At 43.5% G+C, this 26,568-nt stretch overlaps 1 protein-coding gene across 1 annotated transcript in view; it reads left to right on the top strand.

Annotated features, from left to right (window-relative positions):
- The window catches only part of POLN (DNA polymerase nu), a 155,415-nt gene that overhangs the window by 87,401 nt on the left and 41,446 nt on the right, over nt 1–26,568 (top strand). Inside the window, exons 16-18 of the mRNA XM_032333603.1 lie at nt 7,266–7,323; nt 8,269–8,346; nt 9,253–9,367. Coding sequence (XP_032189494.1) covers nt 7,266–7,323; nt 8,269–8,346; nt 9,253–9,367 — 251 coding nt within the window. The remainder of the gene's footprint in view (nt 1–7,265; nt 7,324–8,268; nt 8,347–9,252; nt 9,368–26,568) is intronic.

Here is a 26,568-nt window from a genome sequence, read left to right as displayed (position 1 = left end):
CTAAAAATAATCCATTTAAACTTAACATTACTGCTTCCTCAGAACAAAGGGGAAACTTGTTTCTCTCTGTCTTTGGTAAAGTGACTTTCATTAAAGCTAATGTTTCATGGGTCCTGGGAAAAATGATATTAGGAACTGTGTGTTTGTTTGCTGGGTGACCCTGAAACCAGGAGCATTTAGCTGGGTGCATTAGTTACAGTCTGACCTAGTCTTGATTTAACTTTCCATTGGGTAGAGAACAGATCCTATTTTATACAGCTATGACACTGAGATTACTCAAAGTGAGTAAATTTTATGGATGCTCTTAGGTCAAGAAATTTCTTTTTTTCTCCCTAGTTAGTTGAGATATTTTCATATAAATGAGTGTTGGATTTTGACAGTTGCTCTAAATGTTTTATTGTGAAGATGATTTTTTTGTCCTTTATTCTACTAATCTGAGATATTACAGTAATTATTTTTAGATTTTTTTTTTTAAAGATTTTTTATTTATTTATTTGACAGAGAGAGCGATTACAAGTAGGCAGAGAGGCAGGCAGAGAGAGAGAGGAGGAAGCAGGCTCCCTGCCGAGCAGAGAGCCCGATGCGGGACTCGATCCCAGGACCCTGAGATCATGACCTGAGCCGAAGGCAGCGGCTTAACCCACTGAGCCACCCAGGCGCCCTATTTTTAGATTTTAAACAGACTTTGCATTCCTGAGATAAATCCTACTTGGTCATGGTATGACCAACTTTGTATGTTGTTAGGTCAGTTTATCAATATTCGGTTGAGAGTTTTGTATCTTTACTTACGGAGGGTGTTTTATTTAATGTCTGGCTTCAGTATCAGGGTAATACTGACCTCGTAGAAGGAGTTGGCAAGCTCCTCACTCTGCCCTACTAGAAGTACGTTTCATTTTGAGTTTTGTTAAGAGTTCTTTATATATTTATAAAGAACTATATATATTATACTAGTTATACTAATTATATATATAAATATATACTTAAATTATATACTAATTATACTAATATTATATATATTATGCTAATATATTCTGAATCCAGTGTGACTTGCAAAAAATTTATCCTAGTACAAGGCTGCTTTTCATTCCCTTAACAACATTCTTCCCAAAACAAAGGTTTTTAAAAGTTTGATGGAGTCAAATTTTTCAAGTATTTTCTTTCATGGATCATGCTTTTGGTGTGTGTCTAAGAACTCTCTGTGTATCCTAAGATCACAAGGATTTTCTCTTAAGTTTTCTTCTGAAAGCTTTAGAGTCTTATGTTTTACATTTAGACCTATGATCTATAATTATGGACTCAGTTCATTGAAAGCTCCGAAGTATCCTGCTGGAATTTCTATTGGGATTGGGTTGAATTTGTAGATCAATGTGGGGGTCATTAGCATTTAATATTGAGTATTCTCATCCAAGAACATGATATATCTTTCCTTTTATTTAGGGCTTTGAATTCTCTCATCAGGATTTAGTAGTTTTCAGTGTACAGATTTATACTTAGGTACTTTGCGGTGCTGTTGCAAATGGCATTGTTTAATTTCAATGTCCAACTGTTCATTGGTAATTTGTAGATATGCAATTGATTTTTGTAGGTTGACTTTATATCCTGGTACCTTGGTCAACTCATGTATTAGTCCCAGGCTTTTTTTATAGTTTCCATGGGTTACTCTACATAGACAATCATGTCTGCCGTGAATAATGGCCATTTATTTATTTCTTTTTATACTGTATGTTTTATTTCTTTTTCTTGCCTTATCGTGCTGGCTCAGACTTCCTCTATTGTGTTGAATAGAGCCCTGGGAGTAGACATCCTTGCCGTGCTCCTGATCCCCAAAGGAAAACACTGAGTCAAGGATAATGTTCATTTTAGGTTTTGTCACAGATTCTCTTTGTCCTGTTAGAGAATTATTTTCTATTCTTAGTTTACTGAGAGTAGTTTTTTATCATGAATGGATATCTAATTTTGTCAAATACTTTTTCTGCATCTATTAAGAGCATGTGACTTTTCTTCTTCAATGTATTTATATAAGGAATGACACTGATAGATTTTTTTTTCAAAGATTTTATTTATTTATTTGACAGAGACAACAAGTAGGCAGAGAGAGAGAGAGAGAGAGAAGCAGGCTCCCTGCTGAGCAGAGAGCCCGATGTGGGACTCGATCCCAGGACCCTGAGATCATGACCTGAGCCGAAGGCAGCAGCTTAACCCACTGAGCCATCCAGGCGCCCCACTGATAGATTTTTAAATGTTGAACCAGTCAAGGCTGGGATCTGTAGGATTAACTTCACTTGATCATGACAGATTGTCCTATTGCCAGATTGATTTGTTTTTATTTTGTTTAGGATTGTTTCTGTCTATATTCATGAGTGATATTAGTCTGTAGTTTTCTTTTCTTGAAGTGTCTTTGTCTGGTTTTGCTATTAGGATATTACTTGCCTTATAAAATGAGTGAGAAAATATTCCTTTCTCTTTTATTTTCTAGTAAAGGTCATGTAGAATTGATATTATTTATTCCTTATATATTTGGTAGAATTCACCATTGAAACTCTCTGGACTTGGAATTTTATTTGTAGAAAGATCCTTAACTACAGAGTCAATTTCTGTAGTAGACATAGGTTATCCAGAGTTTCTGTTCTTTTCTTGAGTGAATTTTGGTAGTTTGTGTCTTTTCAGAAACTGGCCCCCTTCATCTTGTTGAATTTATAGGCATATTATGCTCAGAGAGTTTCCTTATTGTGCCTAGTGTCTGTGTAATCTGTGGTGGTATCTGCCTTTCATTTCTTGAAATTGATCATTTTTGCCTTTTTTTCCTTGAACAGTTTACATAGAGGTTTATCAATCTTATTGGTCTTCTTTAAGAACCAGATTTGGGCTTCACTGCTTCTTCTGTACAGTTGACCCTTGAACAACACAAAGGTTAGGGCACTGACCCCCTGCACAGTAGAAAATTCACATATGACTTTTGGGCCCCTAAAAACTTAACTACTGATAAATTACTGTTGACCAGAATCCTTACTGATAACATAAACAGTTGACTAATAGATATTTTGTATGTATTATGCATTATATGCTCTATTCTTAAAATAATTCTAATTTACAATAGTAAGCTAGAAAAAAGGAAATGTTATTAAGAAAATCATAAGGAAAAGAAAATACATCTGCAGTACTGTCCCGTATTTTTCTTTTTTTTTTAAGATTTTATTTTTATTTATTTGATAGAGAAAGAGAGATTACAAGCAGGCTGAGACACAGGCAGAGAGAGAGGGAAGCAGGATCCCCACTGAGCAGAGAGCCCAATGCAGGGCTCAATCCCAGGACCCTGAGATCACGACCTGAGCCGAAGACAGAGGCTTAACCCACTGAGCCACCCAGGCGCCCTGTCCATATTTTTCAAAAACATTCCCTGTATAAGTAGATCTGTGTAGTTCAAACCCGTGTTGTCTAAGGGTCAGCAGTTACTGCTTTTCTGTTTTAAATTTCATTAATTTCAGATCTTTATTATTTTTCCATTACTTGTATTAGACTTAATTTTTTCTTTTTCTAGTTCTTCAGGGTAGACACTTAAATTATTGATTTGAGACCTATTTCTTTCTTTTGCATTCTGTTCAACATATTTTCTAAGTTCTCTTGAGACTTCTACTTTGACTCCTGGCTAATTAAGAAGTATGTTGTTTAATGTCCAACTGTTTGTGAATTTTCCAGATAGCTTTCTGTTACTGATTCTTGGTTTACCTTCATTATGGTCAGAGAACATACTTTGAGTGATTTTAACTTTTCTAAAATTGCTTGTTTTGCAACCTATGGTATCATCTATCTTGAACAGTGTTTCATGTGCACTTGAAAGGGATGTGTGTTCTGCTGTCTCTGGATCTAGTGTTCTATAAACGTCAGTTAGGTCAAGCTGGTTGGTAGTATTCAGGTCTTCTGTATCCTTGCTGATTTTATCTCTCATTGCTACATATTACTGAGAGAGGAGTGTGTTTACAACTCTAAGTGTAACTGTGGGTCTGTTTCTCACTGCAGGTCTGTCAGTTCTTGCTTTGTGTACTTTTATATTCTGTCATTAAATGTGTGCACATTTAGAATTGAAATTTCCTTGTAAATTTACCTTTTTATCATTCTGTGATACCCTCTGAATGCATGGTAAATTCCCTTCTGAATGCTGCTTTGTCTTGTGTATAGCTGCTCCAGATTTCTCCTAATCGGTATTTGCATGACATCTCCTCTTTCACCTATTTACTTGTAATCCATCTAAACCTTACTAAAGTGGATTTCTCGTAGACAAGTAGTTGGGTCTTACATTCATGCATTCAAACTCTGTTTTTAATTGGTGTGTTTAAAGTATTTAAGCATAATGTGATTATTGATAGTGTTGGATTTGGGTTGCCATTTTGGTTTTCTATTAGTTCTTTCCGTTTTTGTTCTTCTGTTCCCTCTCTCCTGCCTTTCTCTGAATTATTGAATAATTTTTAGAATTCCATTTCAGTTTGTGTATTGGACCTTTTGCTACCTTTCACTGTATAATTTTTTTTAGAGATTTCATTTATTTATTTAACAGACAGAGCTCACAAGTAGGCAGAGAGCCAGGCAGAGAGAGTGGGGGAAGCAGGCTCCCCACCGAGCAGAGAGCCAACATGGAATTCAATCCCAGGACCCTGAGTTCATGACCTGAGCCGAAGGCAGAGGCTTTAACTCACTGAGCCACCCAGGCACCCCACACTGTATAATTTTTTTTTAAAGATTTATTTATTTAGAGAGAAAGAGAGCATGAGGAGGGGGAGGGGCAGAGGGAGAGGGAGAATTTCAAGCAGACTCGCCTCTGATCACAGAGCCAATGTGGGGTTTGATCCCACAACTCTGAGATCGTGCCCCAAGCCGAAACTAAGAGTTCACCACCTAACTGACTGAATCACCCAGGGGCCTCAGGGGCCCCTCATGATATGCTTTTTAGTGATGGCTGCAGGGGTCATAGTAGACATATCCATGTTCAGTGTAGTTTTGGATTTGATGTTTTACCACTCCCAGTAAGTTGTGGAAGACTTACAAACACCAGCTTGTCCTCACTGCCATGCATTACATCTGCACACACTGTAAACACCCCAGGAAATATTACCGTGTTTGCTTTTAACAGTAGTAAATATTTGAAAGAGCTTGAAAAGAATAGTCCTTATGCTTCTTCGGGAACTGAGCCTGTCTGTTGCAGGCTTCCTTGGGACCTTTCCCTTCAGCCTGAGCAACTTCCGTTAGCGCTCCTTTCAGAGCAGGCCCTCTGAGGATATGTTCTCTCCATGTTTATTCATCCGAGAACAGCTTCAGTTCACCTTAATTCCCAGAGGATGCAGTTTGCCGCAGTGCCCTCGGTCAGCCCCACTGTGGTCTGAGCGCATGGCTCCTGACACGAAGTTGGCGGCCACCCACGGGGCCGCTCCTCTAGTGTCCTGGGTCATTTTGCTCGCGCTGCTTTCAAGATTGTTCTCCAGCTTTGGTTTCCAGCAGTTGTGGTATTTCTGGGCCCGATTTTCTTTTAATTCATCTTATTTAAGGTTGTTCAGGTTCTTGAATCTGAAAAATAGGTCTTTCACTAAATCTGGGGAAATTTTAGCCATTAATTCTTTTTTCTCTTTCAGGGACTGAAATAATAATTGTATTGTAGTTCTAGTATTATCCCGCAGGTCACTAAGCCTCTGTTCATGTTTCCCCAAAATTTTTCTTCTCTCCTCTCTACTGGATAGTTTCTAGTATCTTCAAGTTCACTGGCTCTCATTTTTTGTCATCTCTGACCTGTTATTGAATTTATCATTTGACTGTTTGGTGGTGTTTTAAGACAGCACGTGATTCTGTTGTAGAGAAAACTTGAGAGCCACTAGCTTCATACCTTGGGCCTCGGTGTCCTCACCTTTAAAAATGGGGTGACAGGGCGCCTGGGTGGCTCAGTGGGTTAAGCCACTGCCTTCAGCTCAGGTCATGATCTCAGTGTCCTGGGATCGAGTCCCGCATCGGGTTCTCTGCTCCGCGGGGAGCCTGCTTCCTCCTCTCTCTCTCTCTCTGCCTGCCTCTCTGCCTACTTGTGATCTCTCTGTGTCAAATGAATAAATAAAAAATCTTAAAAAAAAAAATGGGGTGACAGCGCCTGCCTTACCAAACGTGCTGTTGCTGGGCCCAAAGCACAGGATCTGAGACATCCGACAGCCTCACCAGATCCAGTCAGGGAGTTGAGCCCAACCAATGCCCAAGTAGAATATTCCCAGGTAGAAGAGGGTGTCTTTGTAGAAGGTACTGCCAAGCATAAAAGATGTTGCCACACAAGTTTTCCTGATTTGAATGGCTGTAACAGGAGGGAAGCTAGTGGCTGTTCAGTTCAAGTTGTGAGGGTGTGAAGGTGCTTAGTGAGCTGTCACATGGTTTTTCAGGGGATGTGGACACACTGGCCACCGGCCACAGGGCTGTTGCACATGCCAAGACTGAGCCCAGTACTGAGTGCCAAGAGCACTAGGGGAGAGCAGTGGTCAAGGTAGAGAGACCAGAAGTTTCATCTTAAAATGTGTTTTTAAGGGGAAATTTCGCAGAAATCTATGTTTAGCATGTTATATAGAAATTTTTCAGTTGTAGTTTAGCATGCTATATACAATTACGATAAGGGCCAAACAGGCTGGAGTCAAAAAGAATTGTCTCACAGTTGCTGACTATACTTAGTGGTATAATCGCCAAAATTATGTTTCAGTATCAGACACTTGTATTGTGTAGTAATGTGCTTATGCATGATACACTGGCTTAGCTATTTTGTTAAGGTTTAATAAAACGTGACACTTTTTTTTGTTTGTTTGGTTTTTTTTTTTGAAGATTTTATTTATTTGTTTGACAGAGGCATAGCAAGAGAGGGAACACAGGCAGGGGGAGTGGGAGAGGGAGAAGCAGGCTTCCTGCTGAGCAGGGAGCCCTATGCGGGGCTCGATCCCAGGACCCCGGGATCCTGACCTGAGCTGAAGGCACCTGAGCCAAAGGCAGATGCTTAGCAACTAAGCCACCCAGGTGCCCCAAAGTGACATGTTTTAAATGCCCTTAAATGGTACAGAGTTGGGTGCACCTGGCTGACTCAGTTGGTAGAACATGTGACTCTTGATCTTGTGGCCATGAGTACAAGAACCATGTTGGGAATAGAGTTTACTTTAAAAAAAATTTTTTTAAAAGTAATGATAATACCAATCAAATGATACAGATTAATTTACGAGTAAATATTTCAACTAAAACTATTCTCCTCTTATTATTAACAGAATATCCAAGGTATCTCCAGGCACCCAATTCAAATTACTAAACCACAGGATTTTAAAGGTAACACATTTCTCTCTACCTTGCTGAAGTCTTGGATAACATTTCCTAAAAACCTGCAAGTATTTATAATTGCTTTTCTGGATAACTAACTTATTTGTCTTCCTCAAGTTCTCTGTATTTGCATGACCAAGATTTAAATACACATTGAAAAATAAAACACAGCTAAACTGATAAGGCACCTCCCTTTCAGCAGTTTACAAGTTAAAATAGATGATAATTATACAAGGAAAGTAGCTCCCTTCCCACCATTTCTCCCCCACCAACTTCCCAATAGAGAAACAAACAAACATACAATAGAACTGGCTTTTATTAAAGTCTGAAACCTACTGGAAATGTTTATAAAAGCATACTAACACTGTTCTTTCTTCTGAGCTCTTCCACTGAAATGCTGACAGATTTCTAAAAAAGAAAAAGGTCACATCTAAGCAAACTAGGTTCTGTGGCCCATCCCCCAACTCCTGCACCATTGGTGGGGTGCTCCTGCCTCGCTGCTTTGGTCACTACGAAACAGTGAAGCATGACCGGGGTCCTTTTCAAATACACAGTCACCCATAAGCAGGACCCGTGGAGGTGACCATGAGCACCCTTGTCTCCTACTGCCCTTCAAAACATGTGCTATGCATCATAGGACCCCACAGATTCCCCAAACCCTGTCTTCTAGGCGGTGAGGCTCCGGGGCCTCCAGAACATTCTTACCAGAGTATGTTCAATGGTCCGTGTTTGTTTCCTCACCAAGAATTCTAGACAGAATGTAAAATTTTAACAACAGAGAGCCTACTTTACTCTCAGCAGTACCATTTGCTTTTAAATTATATTAATAAAAATATTCAGAAAAGTCAGAAATCTGGACTCTTGACTTTGGAATGATATTAAACTCCATGTGAGCAATGGCTATGAATCAGCTTATGACCAAATTCACCAAGTACTCTTAAAATAATGTTTCAGGTCTAGAAGGCACGGTGCTCACCATCTCCCCGAGGAGCATGTTCGTTGCCCCCGATGGCTACACCTTCCTGGCAGCAGGTATGTGCAAACCATGCCAGACAGATGCCCTGTGTCACAGTGGCTCACTTTACACGTTTCGTGTTTCAAATACTTGGATGGTAGATAATTCAAAGGTGCTTACAGAATTCCTCCTTTAGAGCAAATCCTAAAGCAAATATTTATCTGAAGGAAAGATTTCTTGTTCACAGTAAATAAGAACAGATCTGCTTCGATGGTTCCTCACCTTCTCTAGACCCAAGGTGTCCCCTCATGGTCCCACCCAGTCTGCCCCTCCTTTCTCCTCTTCGCCCTCATCATGCTCGCTGCTCTGCCCTGCTAGCTCCCTGCAGATGGGCTGGCCTCCAGCCTGGACCAGTCCCACCTCATGCCCTCCTGGAACCCCTTCACTGGACATCATCTTGCTCCCTCCTTTGCCTCTTCTGTGCCTTTGCTCCAGTGTCACTTTCTTGAGGAGGTATTCCTGACCACACTCTCCCTCCTGAGCCTCCTTTCTTGATCTGTCTTTTCCACTTCACTTCTCATCCTCTGACAGACCAGATAACTCATGCACTTTGTCTCCTGCTCCTAGAACATGGGGTCCATGAAGAAACGCCTGTCTGTTTTGTTCACTGTCAAATCCCAGTCACACTGCCAGGCACCTGCAGACCCCTCTAAACTTGTGATGGACAGGACAAACAGAGGAGTGCCTATGGCCTTCCCCAGAGGTGTTGTGGGCCTCACAGAAGGCAGGACCAGTCCCTTAGACTTACAGACCCAGGGATGGCCAGTGGCCCTGAGGCCAGAGGACCCTGGCGGGGGGCAGGGGAGGATGTTGCCCTTGATGCTGCAGTGGGGACAGAAGGCTGAGGGCGGGCTGTGGCGTAGGTAGCAATGATGAGGGACGCTGTTGGTAGATTAAGAATTAATGTGGGTTCTGTTCCCCAGACTTTTCACAGATTGAATTGCGCATTCTTACACACTTATCTGGGGATCCAGAACTTTTGAAGTTATTCCGGGAATCTGAAAGAGATGATGTATTTTCCACCCTGACTTCACAGTGGTAAGATACATGAGCTCACAATATTATCAGATCTGTAGGAATGCTGACATGATTTTAAAAGCCTGAAGTCTTTCCAAGGCTATTTTCACAAGAAGGAAATGATATTTTTCTCTAGTAGTTAATCCTTTTGAAAAGAGGAGTGGGTAACTAGAATGCCAAGATTTCCCTAATTATGAAAAAACTGATGGCTCTTCACCAAAAATGCAGCCGATCGCTAGAGAACGTAATAGAGATATTGGAAGAGTCCGAGGTGGGAGCGTGTGCTCCTCCACGCGGGTGTGCAAGCTGTAGGGGTGGGCCTGGGCATGTCCTCCCCACACTCCCGCGCCCCTCAGGGCCAGGAGCACATCAGGCTGGGAGGGACAGTCCCTGCCTGACAGTGACCTGCACTCACAGAGAATTCTGGAGGCAGACAGCCTTGGGTTTTGTGAGATAGTTTGGCAGTGTCCTCCAACGCCTGTCCTTGTGTGTCCTCTGTGTTCTTAGCATGTGACTTTTCCTTATCCTGGCTCTGGAACCCCTGCTGCCTCTTGTGCAGAACGGGCCAAAGAGGGAAGGAGTGGGCTCCCCCTGAGACCGCCCTTGCCGGGGACGGGAGTCCTTCCCAGGGCCCTGCTGGAGCAGCGTTATGAGGCTGCAAGGGAGGCTGGTAATGGCCACTCTCTAGTCACAATAGCCACCAGGGCCAGGTACGCTGCTGCCTGGAACTAAGTCAGTATTCTGCCAGGAGGAAGAAGAGGCACGGCGCCTGCTGTCCATCCCTTCCCTCCATCCCCCTGCAGGCCTCTCCTCCAGGCTGCCCCTCCTGGCGGCCTCCTCACCCATCCCACCTTATCTGGACGTTTGCTCACCTCAAGAGTCACCCTCAAGGCACTGCTCTGCGACGGCTGGCCTCTGTGTTCTTGGGCCACCACATATCCCTCTCTGTCCCCCTCACTGTCTTTCTGAAGGCGTGTGAGCCCTGTGAGGGCAGGGCCATGTCCCCTCATCTGGGTCATCTGACCTGAGAGGGACCCTTACTAGTCTCTCATCAGCTGCTCCAAATGTTTTTAGACTTGCCACAAATGTCTACTTTTCTCTCTTAATCTCAAAAGAGAACCTTGTCTTTTACATGAATGACAAAGAAGGGGGCCTCAGACATGAGCCCCTGAACTTCCTCCCGCTTTGCCTCAGTGTGTCCTTGTAGGTCCTCCTCCCAGTCTACAAAGTTTCCTGTCTCAAAAGAGGAAGCATCCTCTATTGCCAAAATCAAGAAATCAGGACTGTGCATTGTACATCTCTAGGTAATCCAACACATTTACTCATTAGTGTGAATGGCACCTCCTAGAATTGTGTAGTGCACAACCAGTACAATTTTACACGGCAGTCCTCATGTGGATTCCCTTTATTTTCCATTTTTACTCTAGCATTGTTCATTTCCCCTTGTTGACTTGACCTCCCCCTGCCCCCACTGAAAACAACAACTGTCTAGGGTTGCCTTCAGGGAAATCCTATTTTCAACCCCATTGGAGCCCTTTAGTTACTGTTTAGGTACAAAAGAAAGTCTACACTTACTCCTTGTTCTTTCTCACTGCTGGCTTATTCTTGCTTTTTTGAATAAACTTTCACTTTACCCACTTAGGCTTTTCTTCTTCCAGTTTGGAGCCTGGAACTCCTCCCATCTAAGACAGTGACTACCTTTCTTTGGGGTGCATTCAGTGCTGAGGTCCACAGCTTCAGCACGAGCATGCTCAGGCACTGCCCTCCTGCAACCCCCAGTTCAAAGGCTCTGCAGGGGTCAGTCACTGACCCTGGGCACCTCCAAGTCCCATACTCTCTCCTTGCCCACTGCTCTAGGGAGTTGCCCTTCTCCTTGGTGGGCTCCATCGGTTCTGTTTAAAATTGAGATATCATTTACATACCATAAAATTCACCATAAAGTATACAATTTAGCAGTCTTTAATACATCACAAGGTTTTGCAACCATTGCCACTGCCTATTTCCAGAACATTTCCATCCCTCCAAAGAGAAACCCCACTCCCAACTCACATTCTGTCACTCCCTGTTTTTCCTTCCCCCCTGGAAATAGCTAGTCTCCTCTGTCTCTCTACATCCGTCTGTTCTGGATTTTTCACATTAATGGAATCGTACAATATGTGGCTTCCTGTGTCTGGCTTCTTTCAATGAACGTAATATTTTTAAGTTTCATCCTTGTGGTTGCAAATATCAGTACTTCATTCCTTTTTATGGCTGAATGGTATTCCATGATCTGGAATCATATATTCTGTATATTTTGATTTAAACAAGCAAATAATCTTCCATCTGTTTATCCATTCACAGTTGATGGGCATTAATCCTGCTGTGAACACTCACATACAAGTATTCGCATGAATATGTGGATTCATTTCTAATGGGTAGATACCTAACAGAATCGCTGGTACATAGAGTAATTCTGTGTTTAACTTTTTTTTCTTGTGGTAGAATACAATAATATAGGATTTACCATCTTGGCCATTTTAAAATGTACAAATCAATGGCAACTGTATTTAATTTTTTGAGGAACAAAAGAGCGACACGACTTTACAGTCTCACAAGCAACTGTGGGGTTCCAATTCAGTACTTCCTATTATCTGTGTATTTGGTTCCAGCTGTCCTGGTGGGTGTGAGGTGTTGTCTCCCTGGGGTCTGACTCGCACTCTCTGATGACCGAGTAGGCTCAGCTCCTCTTCCTACTCATCCTTTGTGCTTTCTCTTTGCCTCTTTCCCCTCCTCTGCACCTGGAACAGAGGTGCTGACCCAGCTTCTTCCCCGAAGATGTCTCTTCTTATGTTTCACTCTCCCTCTAGTGAGGATATCACGTAATACAGAGTTTTTTAAGCATGTAATAGATTTGGTTACATCCCTGCCCTCTCTCCAGAGGTATGGAAAACAAGGACAAGGAAGAAAATAGTAAAGATAAAAGCAGAAATCAATAAAATCAAAACTAGCAAAACAATAGAGAAAATCAATGAAACAAAAGCAGATTCTTTAAAAAATCAATAAAATTCATAAACCAACAACAACAGAAAAGAGCACACGAATCATCAATATCAGAGATGGGATAGAAGATATTAATACAGATCCCAGAGACATCAAAAGGCTAATAAAGGAATATGAAAAACAACTTTATGCTAAAAAATCCAACAATTTAGGAGAAATGGACCAATTTCTTGAAAACCACAAACTACCAAATCCCAACTAAGGTAAAATAAGTAATCTGAATAGTCCTACAGTCATTAAAGAAATTGAATTTGTAATTTATAAGTTTCTGAAAAATAAAGCTCCAGGACTGGATGGTTTCCCTGGAATATTTTACCAAACATTTAAAGAATTAACACCTGGGGAGCCTGGGTGGTTCAGTTGGTTAAACAGCTGCCTTTGGCTCAGGTCATGATCCCAAGGGTCCTGGGATCGAGCCCCCCATCAGACTTCCTCCTCAGTAGGGAGCCTGCTTCTCCCCCTCCCTCTGCTCCCCCCTACTGCTTGTGTTCTCTCTCTCTCTTTCTCTCATAGATAAATAAAATTTTTTTTTAAAAATTAACACCTGATTATATATAGCTTCTTCCTGAAAAATAGAAGAGAAAGGAACACTTCCCTCTTCATTCTGTGAAGCTGGTATTTAATATGATGCTTAAACCAAAGAAAATAAAAGCTAAATAAATCAACAACAACAGCAAAACCCAAACCCTCTGCAGACCAATATCACTCACAAACTTAGGCGCTAAAACCCTCAACAAAATATCAGCAAGCTAAATCCAGCAATGTCTAAAATAATTATTCACCATGTCCAAGTGGGATTTATTCCAGGCATTCAAGATTGCTAAACATTTGAAAATCAATTAATATAATCCACATGTAATTAAGCTAAAGAATAAAAATAATGTGATTATATCCATTGACTCAGACAAAGCATTTGACAAAATCCAACATCCATTCATGATAAAAATGCTCAGGGAATTAGAAAGAGAGAGGAACTCCCTCAACTTGATAAAGAGCATCTTCAAAAAACCTGCAGCTAACAGCACATTTCATGGTGAAAGCCTGAATGCTTTCCCTCTAAGATCAGGAACAACTTGTTAGTATTGAATGTTGAAGCTCTAGCCACTGAATGAGGCAAGAAAAAGACACAAATGGTTTGCAGATTGGAAAGGAAGAAATAAAACTGTCTCTGTTTGCAGATGACATAGTTGTCTATATAGAAGTCTCAAAGAACATACAAGAAAAGAGTTCTTTTAACCCCTAGAACGAGGAAGTTCAGCAAGGTCACAAGACACAATAATAACACATAAAAATCCAAGTGCATTTCTATAAGCTGACAATGAACATCCAGAAAATCAAAATTAAAAACACAAGACAATTTAGAATCACTCCAGAGATAATGGAGTCATATGCAAAGTATCCAAAGATAATGAAGTACTTAAAAACTTGTTAACAAAGGATGTACAGGATCCCCCTGTGTTAGATGACAGAGGAGCAGGTAAAGCTGTCCAAGACAACCTAGTGAGTGCGGACACACTACACGTGTGCAGCAGAAGACCCAACGTGGTAAATGTGTCCAGTCTTCCTAGACTTATATGTAGGCTTAATTCCAACCCCATGAAAACTGAAAGAAGTACTTTGTAGACACAAATTAGCTTAGTTTAGATTTATGTGGAAAGGCACAGGCCCTGGAATAGCTAAAACAATCTTGACAATAAAGTGGGAGGAATCACTACCTGATACGAAGATATAATATGCAGTAATCAAGAGAGTGGGGTGTTGGCAGAGACCAACAGAACAGGAAAGAGAAGCCAGAAATAGACCCACACAAATATGCTCAACTGATTTTTGAAAAAGGTCTGAAGTACTGGGCAGAAAATAATTCTCTTCAGATTCATGGTAAGCTGATCACCCAAAACCCAACTTGAGAAGCTCGTGTCTACATTGGATACTGTCTGTGTCTTTTCTGTATCTTATTAGCTTGTATTAGTTTTTGAGAGAACTTCAAAGATAAGAAGCTTTTAATATTTGCATGATGGTTGCCTCTAATTCCCCACACTTGTGACTTAGACTATAATTAGTTGCTGTGGAAATGATTTTTATGTTCCAAACAGAGGACTAGAATAGCACATGGTAAAAAGCCACAAGATCAAGTATACGCTTAAAAATGTTTGTTTCCTGCAAATGTCTTATTGTTTGAAACTCAAAAAGCAAACAGGCAAGTTGATATTCTATTCTGGAAAATTTTTTTTAAGGATTTTATTTATTTATTTGACAGACAGAGATCACAAGTAGGCAAAGAGGCAGGCGGAGAGAGAGAGGGGAAGCAGGCTCCCTGCTGAGCAAAGAGCCCGATGCGGGGCTTGATCCCAGGACCCTGGGATCATGACCTGAGGCAAAGACAGAGGCTTTAACCCACTAAGCCACGCAGGCACCCCTATTGTGGAATATTTAATAACATTTCAAAGACTTACAATTTCCTTGAAAAACTTTTAAGGATACACAGATTACATATAAAAATGGAGATGCAGAACAAGTTTTCTGTAAAGCTGTGATTTGGTCAATGAAACCCTGAGACCACAAGAGCTGGGACCAATCTTAGAGCCACAGCCACCAGCTTCAGTATTTCCAAATGCATGTGGAAGACAGCCATTCTACACTGTGGGTCCAAGACAGGCCACAAGGCATCTTTCTATAGGGTAATCATTACATATTTGCCCCATTTCTAACAGTTTTTACAAAATGCAGGTGAACACCTTTCCTTATTGGCTGTGCATTCAACTCAACATTTTCAGAGTGAAACTTGAAAAAGAATTTTTCACTGCAGAATATATCCATTTTTCTTCTGCTTAAGGCCTCCTGGGTTGCTTTTCTGAGATATTCTCCCATAAGGCAAGTGTGGTAGATAGTGTTGTGGGCTACTCCCCCTCTCTGGGGAAAGATGGTGCTTCTCTACCCAGCAGATGTCAGACTTGGGCCTGTTACTTGCTTTGGCTAACAAAATGTAAGCAAAAGTGACATGTGTCACTCCTGAGCGGAGGCTTTAAGAATTTGCACATGATTCCTCTTGATTTCTTTTCTCTCTGTCACCATAGCTGGCCACATTGATAGAGGCCACTCTGTCGTCCTGCATTATATATGGCAAAGCAGCCTGGGAGCAAAGCGTAGTGAAGAGGAAAGATAAACTCTCTTTGCTATAAGCAGAAAGATTTGGGAGTAATTTATTATGGCAGCATCACTTTGCCTATCCTAGGATCTATAGGACTTGGTGCCAGAAGTAAGAGGTTGTATAACAAATCCTAAAACATGTGGCTTCAGAGAGGGGTGGCAGGCAATGAGGAGACACCTACTGGAGGCTGGAGGATCGCATTTGGTAAATGGCATAACATTCGGTGAAACTGTCTTTTGTGATCATTTGTGAGGCAAGTGATACCCTAATGAGCTGAGGCTTTAGGCAGAGCGGACCAGCAGAACGCTAGGACATGCTCTGGTTGGTCTTGTCTGCATGTGACAAGGTACTGTACAAAACAAACTCAGAGAAGAATTGGCCAGTGTACAAGTAGGCATGAAGGGGAAGAGAAATTCCAGAAAATTGGAGTCTTTAATGCATTTGAATATAGAAATGATTTTCGTCTCTAACTAGTAAAAGATGAATCTGAAAAGGGTTTTGAGCAACGAAGGCCAATTAAAATGTTGCCTTTAGCAAATTAAAGGTGTGGCCTTAATGCCTACTGTTATAGACTCTGAAAGAATCAAGGAGGCACCCAGAAGTTTTTAGTTAGACCACATAGCTCTGGACAAAAAGAGATTAGCAGTGGTTTTCCCACAAACTCCTCCTAAACTCAAGGTACCTGCAGTAAAGCCTAGAGAGAGGATACACCTCCAAATGAATTATGGATGGGTCTGTTGGCACATGGAACTGAAAGAAGTCAAATGGAACTGATTACGTTTCTGAGAGTTGTACTTCCCAGGGGACCACCAGTCTGGACAAAAGAGACGTCGATTGTTCAAGACTTAAACCCTGCAACCCCACATCTTCTACGGGAAGAAGTCATCTGGGAAATAGGCTCAACCTCAGGGAGAGAAGATATCTCACTGCCCTCTTATATGTAGCCAAGAAATACAATAGAAGAGGAAATCCCAGGAGATGGAGAGCAGAGGACTAGGAATATACTCTTGGGGAACAGATTCAGGGCCTCCTCAAAGACCCTCTTTCACCCCCAGAGAAGGATCTTCTCAGCACGTACTCAATGAGAATGCTGTGGACCACTGACTGCCTTGCATCTCACTCTTCCCCTTTCCAGACAGGTGTGTTCGCTTTGGTCATCTCGTGCCGCCCAACAGCCATACCTTACCCATGTTCCAGGAAAGAGCCTTGACTTTTTAGCCCATCAGCCTGCAGAGAAAGAGGAGCCACATCAAGACCTGACATAAAGATGATCACAAAATCTTGATGGCCTGCTCAGATGGGACTTTGGATTGTCACCTTCTCAAGGGGGAGGAAAGCATGTATGTGTGACCAGAAGGGTGGACCGAGGTACAATACATTATTATTCAAAAATCTTTGTTTTTCTCCCCAGAGAAAGAGTATACTTCCTCACCCGTTGACTCTGGCTTGTCTAAGTGACTTGCTGCAGCCAATGGCATGTGAATGGAAGTGATGTTTGTCACCATTGGGTCACACATGGTTCTCCAGGCTGTCTTCTTCCTCTGCCATGACAGCCATCACTGTTCCATATACAGGCTGGGCTGCACTCCTGAATCACAGGATATAGGTCACATGAGGCAGAACCTCAGCAGACCCACAGCAGGGGTGCTGGTGAACAAGGACCAGTCCTCTCTCGGGTAGGTCTCTGACTACAGCCTCGCCTGTCCTTGCCACACAGCAGTGGTGTTATCTGCTTCTTTAGTTAAAGTTTGTACCAGGCTTCAGAAATCTCTGAGTGCTCTGGGTACTCCAGGCTTACTCCAGGCTGATTTTCCATGACCGCCTAAGATGTTCTATGCCTAGAAGGCCAAGAACAACTTAGAGGGGTTTTGTTGGGTTACCACTAACAGTGCTGAAGAACCTCCTTGCAGCCTTGTGATTTGGGTTCCTGGGGCACACTGCCAGATGAAGGAGGAGCCAACCTTATAGGCCACATCCTCTGGAAAGTTACATGACCCCCTGTGCAACTTTCTTCTGTGCACAACTCACCCTGTACTAGATGTCCTAACATGTGGCTATCTGAGTGGGGCTGTTTTTTAAGTTTTAATTCATGAGACTATTAAAGAATAAATTTCTAGTTAAGATGTAAAGAAAGGAAAGATCACAAGAGACTATTGTTCTAACCCTAACACTAAAACCAAGATTAATAAATTACAAAATTAGTTTTTCTAAATTTACCAGCAAGCTGAGGATATAACTAAGTGAACAGAACTCCAGACAGAGATGAGCCCTTCACAGAAATGAAGAAACCCAAGGCTTTTCTCATCACTAGTGGAGGGCCAGCAGGGGAGGACTTTGTCTTAAAATGGGGAGGAAGAGACCAGCTAAACTTAAATACATGTGGGCTGGTGTGACAGAATTCTAAAGTGGCCCAGCTACAGAGCCCATCACTTATCATCTCTGTCCCACGAGTCTTCACAGAGGGTCTTGGGGCAGATATCAAGGATGAGGGCAGGGCAGGTGCAGCTGAAAGTAGTCAACTCTCAGCATCCCAGGGCCTTCAGCCGCCAAGGGCTGGGTTATGGTGGAAGTCTGGGAGAGCCCACAGCCCTATAACAGGCATTCTAGTACAGGAGAACTCTCCCACAGTGTGAAAAGCTGGGTGAGACAGGAGGGCAAGGTGAAATTCCTAGCAACCCAAAAAGCTGGCAGCGGATTGGTAACACAAAGTGAGATTGACTATGGTCTGAAACACTGATGGTGTAAACTGTGAAGCTCCAAGAAATCCTGGCAATTGTGCCACTTCTCAGACTGCTGACCCCTGGAAGGGAGATTTCTGGTCCCACTTTCAGAACATTACAAGCCAATAATGAACTGAATCAAACCAAAGTTAAATAAAGTCCAGAACCAGACCAACCACAAATCAAATTGACTTTGCTCCCAGCTCTAGTGACCCAATATAAAAAAGTGGTGTATCCTTTTTAGGAACTATGTATGTACTTCAGCCTCTACTTTCCTTTTGTGAAAAATGTCTAGCAAATAATTTTTTAACATTTTAAGACCTAAGATATAAGAAAATGTGCTTACGACCAAGAGAGTAAGCAGCAATATAAGTCAACCAAAGAGATGGCCCAGATGTTGGAACTATCAGAAGAGATTTTTTTTTTAATTATAAAAATGCCAAAGTATCTAAATGAACAAGTAGACAATATGTGTTAAGAGGTGGTTAATTTTAATAGAGATGTGAAAACAATAAAAAGACTCAAATAGAAATGTAAAAGATGAGATATACAATGGCAAGACTAAAAATCCATAGATAGCTTCACAGCAGACTGGACCCAGTGTAGGAAAGAAACATCAACTTGAAGACAGGCCAGTAGGAAGTGTCCCAGATGAAACAAAAAGAGGAAAAAAGTGAAAACCACCCAACCAACCAGAGAGTCCAAGATATGTGAGGCAATATAATGGTTTAACCTGTGTATATTTGGCATCTTATGAGGAGAATGAAGAGTCTGAAGGTAAAATGGCTGAGAACTTTGCAAAATTGATTAAAGATATCGATCTGCATATACAGAAAGCCCAACAAATCCCTAATAAGTTAAACATGAAGAGAACCACACATTAGGCACATTACAGTCAAACTCACAAACGCCAAAGAGGAAGAAAAAACCCTGAAAGCTGCAGAGGGAAAAAGACACATTATATAGATAGAAGAGTACTTATTACAGCTGACTTTTCCCAGAAACAGTGGAGACCAGAGGATGAAGTGATGACACCCTTGCTATGCTGAGAGAGTCCATCTAGATTTCTGTATCCAGAATTATCTCCCAAAAATGAAGGCAAAGTAAAATAATTTCAGATTTACAAAATCTGAACAAACGTGTCTTAGCAGACCTGCTCTACTTTGATACCAAAAGCACCCCTTCAGGCTGGAGAGCATGAGGCCACTGGACCTGTAGCTACAGGCAGGAATAAAGAGACTGGAGACAGTGAGGACAGATACAGAAACTTGCTTAGCTTCATTTTACATAGTTTATTTTAAATATTTTGTATAGTTGTACATCTGACTTATATATGGTTTTGAATTCTTGAAAAGATTTTAAAAAGTTTTTTAAGTTTACAGTGTAGAAATAAAAGAGAATCTATATATGAGTGAAACCATAGGATAATTCACTCATACGTGGAATATAAGAAACAGTGCATTCATGCCCCGTACTGGCTACCAAAAAAAAGAAAGAAAGAAACAGTGCAAAAGACCATAAGAGAAGGGAGGGAAAAACTGAATGGGAAGAAATCAGAGAGAGAGAGACAAACCATGAAAGACTCTTAACTCCAGAAAACAAACTGAGGGTTACCGAAGGGATGAGGGTGGGGCTGGGGTCACTGGGTGACAGGCATTAAGGAGGGCATGTAATGTAAAGAGCACTGGGTGTTAATACACAACTGATGAATTGTTGAACACTGCATCTGAAACTAATGATGTACTGTGTGGCAGCTAATTGAATTTAAATTTAAAAAGAAGAAAATGTAAGACATAAAAAGTACAATGGGGAGGAAGGTGAGAATGTGGAATTATGTTATTTCAAGGTTCTCACACTGCCCGTGCTGCACTGTAATCGTATCTAAAGGCAGACTGGCGACTTGAGGATGGGTGTTGTAATTTCTAGGGCAGCCTGTAAAACAATATCTAGACAAGTCAGTGCAGGAGATAAAATGGGATATTAAAAATATGTGGTTTGGGGCACCTGGGTGGCTCAGACAGTTAAGCATCTGCCTTCGGCTCAGGTCCTGATCGGAGAGTCTTGGGATCCAGCCCCGTGTCAGGACTCCTTGTTCAGTGGGGAGCCAGCTTCTCCCTCTGCCCCTCCCCACCACTTGTACTTGCTCTCTCTCTCAAATGAATAAATAAAATCTTTAAAAATAAAAATTAAAAAAATGTGATTCACCCAAAAGAATTCAAGAAAGGAGGAACAGAGAACAAGATGCAAATGGTGTAAACAAAACTAAAATACTGAGATGAGAAGTTTAAACTGCAAAATGAAGACCATTTCTAGAAATAAAAAGAGACATTTCATGGTGATAAAAGACAAATTCATCAAGAAGGTGTGACCATCCTAAACCTGAATGTACCTAATAAGAGAACTTTAAAAAGCTTGAAGCAAAAATTGACAGAACTAAAGAGAGAAACAGAATGCATTTTACTTATTCAGTCACTGAAACAGCCCTTGCTTTTCCCAAAACGAAATGTATTTTTAAATGAAGTTCAATAAATATGTAATTAAGATGTCATACTATTACTCTTTAGGAGACACATTATGGCATTGATTTCAAGATACATGCATTGCAAACATCTGGTTATCGCACATTACTATTTTTTCCTGGACTCCATGTAGTGCTTCTGTACAAAAGTTCTGCTGCGATGACTGATGACAGTAAAGGCTCCTCTCACTTTGGAGATTTTTTCTTTTCTTTCTCCTTATCCAGTCATTTTCTCCTAAGTGTACTGTTTGATCTTCCAGACTCTTCTATTAAGAGGTTGAGCGGTTCTGTGGTGTGATTAATTCTTTCCAATATTCCTACAAGAATTGGCAATTTTTTTAAAGATTATTTATTTATTTATTTGACAGAGATCAGAAGTAGGCAGAGAGAGAGAGAGGAGGAAGCAGGCTCCCCGCAGAGCAGAGAGTCTGATGATGCGGGGCCCGATCCCAGGACCCTGGGATCATGACCTGAGCTGAAGGCAGAGGCTTTAACCCACCCAGCCACCCAAGTGCCCCAAGAATTGGCAATTTTTAAACAACTCAGTGGTTTATGGGCCTTCAGAGTTTCCTAAGGCTACCTGTTCTCTAAAACATCCCAGGAATGACATAGGCAGGTTAATGAGCACCACCAGATGGTCAAGTCCTGTTGATAAGCGGAATTATTCCCAGTGGGAGTGGATTATTCACTGCTGCTTCTTGTCAAAAAGGAGAGTGGCTTTGCGTGTCTGATGACCATGCTCATTTTGCTGCTTTCCCACTGCGGTGCTGAAGACTAGTGCTTCATACAAAAGGGGAATGGGCCGTGGGGGGGAAGCGGTAAATGTCAGCCACCAACCTCTGGTACCACCAGGGACATCTCTGGTCAGCCACAGCCGAGCTCCAGAGTTTGGGCAACACACATGCCTTGCAGGGAGAAAACTAGGAGGGAAGAATTAGGATAATACTCCCTTTAGAGTATTCTGAAATTTTAATGGATTTCATTACATGTAATGCAATGAATAATTTATTCTGGAGCCCTATAGAGATTTGGAAGAAAAGTTGGCAGAACTCGGTTTTGTTCCGATGGCCTGTGCACATACATCCTCTCTTCTGTGCCCAGAAGGCTTCTATCTCTCTTTCTTCTCTGCTTTATGTCCCTTTGACAATACAAACAGCACTCACTGTTATGCCTTGCATTGTTTTATACTCATTTAATACCAACAAGAACCTAATAATAGTATTATTCCCCCATCTTTTCGGTAGACTGAACCCGAGGTTGTTTTAGTAACAGACAAAGTCACACAGTCGCTGCTTAAGCCCCATGATCCATATCCAGTGCGTGATTCTAGAGCCATAGCCCTTAACCCTTGGGAGGTTAGGGAGTAAATTCCCCACTCTCTTCCTTAGCCTCCTACTGACAGGGCTTCCACTGGGATTATCAGCTGAAGAGATGTGCAGGGTGAAGCCCTGCACACCAGCCCCAGTGGACGCGCTTGGAGGAGCAAGTCCCAGGGTCTAGGCAGTCTTCCTGGAGGCAGATATGGAATTGATGAAGTCACAGATGCAGCCACAGCCACAGCTCCCCCAAGAGGAGGAAGGACACCCTACTTCTCACCCTCTGAGGTCTGCCAGGGTGAAACTGCAGTGCATCAGGGTCCAATTCCTCAGGACATGGGACAGCATGGGGACTCAAGGAGGTAGGAATGGGAAATGCCATGCAGAAAGCTACAGAGAAGCACGTCAAGGAAGCAGACTCCACAGCCCTGATGGAGCCGGAGTGGAAAGTGGCTGGTGGTGTGGTCAGATGGGCCACTCTTGCCTGCCCCCAAACTGGACCTAGCCCCATTCTGCAGAAGTTGCCCAGCAAGGGCAGGACTCACCGCAAGGGAGGGCAGACCGCGTATCGGAGCTGGGGCTGAGCAGTGGCCAGGTCATTCCTCCCCTTGGGACAAGAGAGCTGGTGTGCCAAGGACCCTGCACCTTCTGCCTTCCAGTGTAAGTGCTCCTGATGCTTTACCCAGCACCCTTTTCCCATCATCCACCTGTTCTCAGGACAACCTCTTCCCTTCCCTGGCTCCACCTGGACTCCAGGTCTAGCTGTGCCATCAGCTGCTAGTATGATGAGATTTTTTTTGCATTTATAAAATGGGGATACAGATGTCTACCTCCCACGATGATCCCACTCATCTACTCAATAAATACATGAACATCAATCACATGATTCAGCCGTGAAGACAGTTCGTCAGTGGGAAGGATGGACCTTATGCAATGCAACTGAATATTTCATCACATTTTCTAAAAGATCATAAAAGAGAAGTACAAGTGCAGAGAGGACAAAGGACCATGCCCTGTCCTAGCCCGTGATCAGAGAGGCTTCCATGAAGGGGGTGACTGAGCTCTCAGGCAAGAAGATGTCCAGAAGAGAAGGGAAGGTGGCAACAGGCCAGTGGCAGTGAAGGCACAAGGCCCTCAGTGTCGAAGGTGAGGCCCAGGTGCCCAGAGTGTGGGAGCCTTGGGACGTGGCGGTGCGGCCGTCCCAGAGTGCCTCTTGGTCTGAGCGCCAGGCCAGCAGCTCTAGGTCTTGGTGGTAGCCCCCATAACTGTCCCGCAAACACTGAGAACTCAGCATGTCTGGAAGAGGTCCGCACCAGCACTCAGTCCCTGGGGGGGCCAGCCTCGCCCCACCCTTCCTCCTTCTCATACCCTGGTTCCAGCCATGCTGGTGTTACCTTGGGGCCTCTTCCCTTCCTGACCTCAGTTCAGGCCCTTCCTACAGCAACATCTACTGTTGTACCAACTTCACATCCTCCCCATGGCCACCGCCTTATCTCCCTAGGATGTGGCCCGGCCGCGTGACCCCTCTCGGCCTTCACTGGCTGATAAGACTCCCCCTCTGCCAGCTGGCAAACCCCGGCAGGCCCACCTGTGAGGGCCAGGGGCAAGAGAGGCAGCTGATGCTGCCACCATTCACGGCTGAGCTGTTTGATGTCCTACAGAGAGAAGCATCACAGCTGGAAAGAAGGAGAAGGATCGTTTCATGAAGACGGCGTCATTGCCTGACCAGGAAACCAAGAGAATCAACGAAAAGAAACCCCTCCATACCAGGGTCTGGAGAAGTCTAGGAGTAAATGAGCACCCAGAAACTGCTTCCTGGTCAACACAACCAGTTACGAGATGTGAAGGGGGAAAGATGCAGGGAGGAAGATACAACTATGATAAGCTTAGCAAAAATGTGCAAGATCTAGATAAAAAAAAAATTAAAATTTCAAAAGATAGGCAATCTCAATTTTAAAAAGATGTCTTGTCTTTACACCAATGCATAAAATATAGATGTGCCCTATGTAAATATGCCAAAAAAGTCAATGGAATTTTTTTTTTAGTAACTAGACAAGCCTGCAGTTAATGGTGCAAAAATAATCCATAATAACCATGAAAAAATATTAAAGATGAGCAGTAAGGAAGACCAAGTCCTACCAAATACTAAAACATAAAGCCACAGTTACTAAAACATTATGGTATGGGTACAAAATGGAATAGATCAATAGAAAAAAATGAAGTCCAAAAATAGACCCACATATAGATATAAATTAATATATGATTTAAAAAATACTAATTTAAGTGAAAAACAGGCTCTCGAATGATCTGTTCAAAATCCTCTGACAGAGTGTGTTTTATCCAGCCAGCGCCTTATGTCCTGGGGAAGGACCATGGTGGCATTCTCGCCCAGCAGGCGAGCCTTTCGTTTACGTGGCCTGCGTTCGCATCATTAAAGCAAATGTCAAGTACGACAATCCATCAGAATTACTGGGGCCTGTTGAGATGAGCCCACTCCCTGGACATGGCATAGATTCTGAAGCCTGGGAGCCCTGTGGACATCCTGAGGGAGACTCAGAAGGACAGTGGAGGGAAGGCTGTCCAGCCCAGTGTTCACATGCATGGGAAGCCAGGAAGTAAGTTTACGTGGACTTCCCCATGTGAGATTTTTTCAAATTGGGTCTTGAAGAGGTTTCTTTCTCCACAGCTGCAAGGCAGGGGGAACATCTCCTTCACTTATTTCTTAGACTTTTTTTTTTTTTTTAAACTATGAAGACTTGCCTTTATAGGGCCAGACTCTGGAATTTCTTTAGTTAGCATTATAAACCAAAGACAGATGCCCAGAGATGAACTTGCCTGAAGAAATGAAGGGGGGCCTGAAGAGGAGCTGGGGCCGCGGGAGGCAAGTGTACAGTCAGGCCCTGCTTTCTTCCAGGTGTCCCCACGAGCTGGGTCTGAGGGGGTCACCAGTTCAACGGTGCGAGGGCCAGTGTCTAAGCGGGCTTTGGAGTACTGGAGGGTGCAGAACTCAGGTATCCTGGGGCTCTGGTGGCCCGTGGTTGTCTGTCCACAGTTCAGAGTCGGGCCATGACGGTTTGCTCAGAGCCCTCAGCCCAGTGAGCAGAGGTCCTCGGCCGGCAGACCTCCCTTCACAACACCACATTGGGGACATGCCCACAGGTAGAGGCAGTGGCCCCTTTCCAGGGCCTTCCCTCTGGTTGGGAATCCTCTGGTTCATTGTCCTCCTCATCCTCATCTGTCTGGGATTGTATAGTCCTGTCCAGGCTCACACCGAGGGGACCTGAGGGGAGTGACAGCTGGGGAGTTGGGGCACTCCTACATTCAACCCCCCGTCTCCCCGCGCTGGGTATCACCCGTTCTCTCAGCTGTCACCCCAGCCTCCCCCGCCCCCACCATCTTTTATAAATGTGCAGAAATGGAATCCCTTGCTGCTGGTAGCCCCTCTCCTGCTCCCTTCTTTCTGGGGATTTATTTTGATTCCTTTGCCTTATTTCAGCAGAGCCTCAGGAGGGAGCAGAGACAAGGCTTAACTAGGGCCCTGTGGGTTGGCTCTCGGCAAGGTGGCTGTAAGGCAGAGGGGTCACACATCGTCTTGGGGAGGCTGACAGGCTCGAACCAGAAGTCAGTAGAGGGGTCAGAACCAGCAGGTTGGAGTTGATAAGGTTTAAGATATGGGGCGGGGGGAGTGGGGGGCTGTCAGGCCTGGGTGCGTGGTGAGGAGCCATGAGGAGGGGGTCCAGGGGGAGGACCCAAGAGTCCAATCCATACCTGTGCAGTTGGAGAGTCTCTACTGCATTTACAGAGAGCACCAGGCGGGTAGGTTCAGCAGCCCGAGCTCGGAAGGAGGTCTGGGTTGTCATGGCAGACTCTCAGGAGCTGGCAGCTGTCATCAGTGCACTTGAGAGGGCTGCAGCTGTGTGCACGTGTATGCATGTGTGTGTGCCCTGCTCGTGCAAATTTCTGGGGCTCAGTCTGATTCATCACTGCCCTTGCAGCCCTGCACAGCCCTCACCTCCCCCGAATAGGCATGAGCTCAGGGCACCACCCACCGCTGGCTGGGATGCCCCTTGGAACCCAGGAGACCAGTGAGTGGACAGCCCTGATCCCTGAGCTGAGGACTAATCTGCCATCAGGGCCCTGCTTCCTCCTGAGGCCACAGAGGCCACGGAACCATCAAGTGTGGTCCGACCAGGTCCGTGGTAGCCCCACTGCTGGGCTCAGGGCCATGCGGGTCTCCCTACTCTCTGCACCTCATTCTCTCTGAAGCCAAACTTCTTCTCTGCCTGCCTTGTGGGCTCAGCCAGGGGAAGGTGCATCCCAAGGCCTCCCAACAGGGTGGCCGGGGCCGTCGGGTCTCCCGCTTCTGGCAACACAGAGACGCCCCCAGAGTACGGCTTTGCTTCCAGGAACTTGATAGCAGGTTAAGGTCTGCACTTCTCCCCCTAGTCCCCTCTCAGGCAGCTGCCCCACTGCATGCTGGA

Source organism: Mustela erminea, chromosome 2 (assembly GCF_009829155.1).
Source record: "Mustela erminea isolate mMusErm1 chromosome 2, mMusErm1.Pri, whole genome shotgun sequence".
Taxonomy (NCBI): domain Eukaryota; kingdom Metazoa; phylum Chordata; class Mammalia; order Carnivora; family Mustelidae; genus Mustela; species Mustela erminea.
Note: the sequence above shows the minus strand (reverse complement) of the source record. Positions and strands in the feature narration are given on the sequence as shown.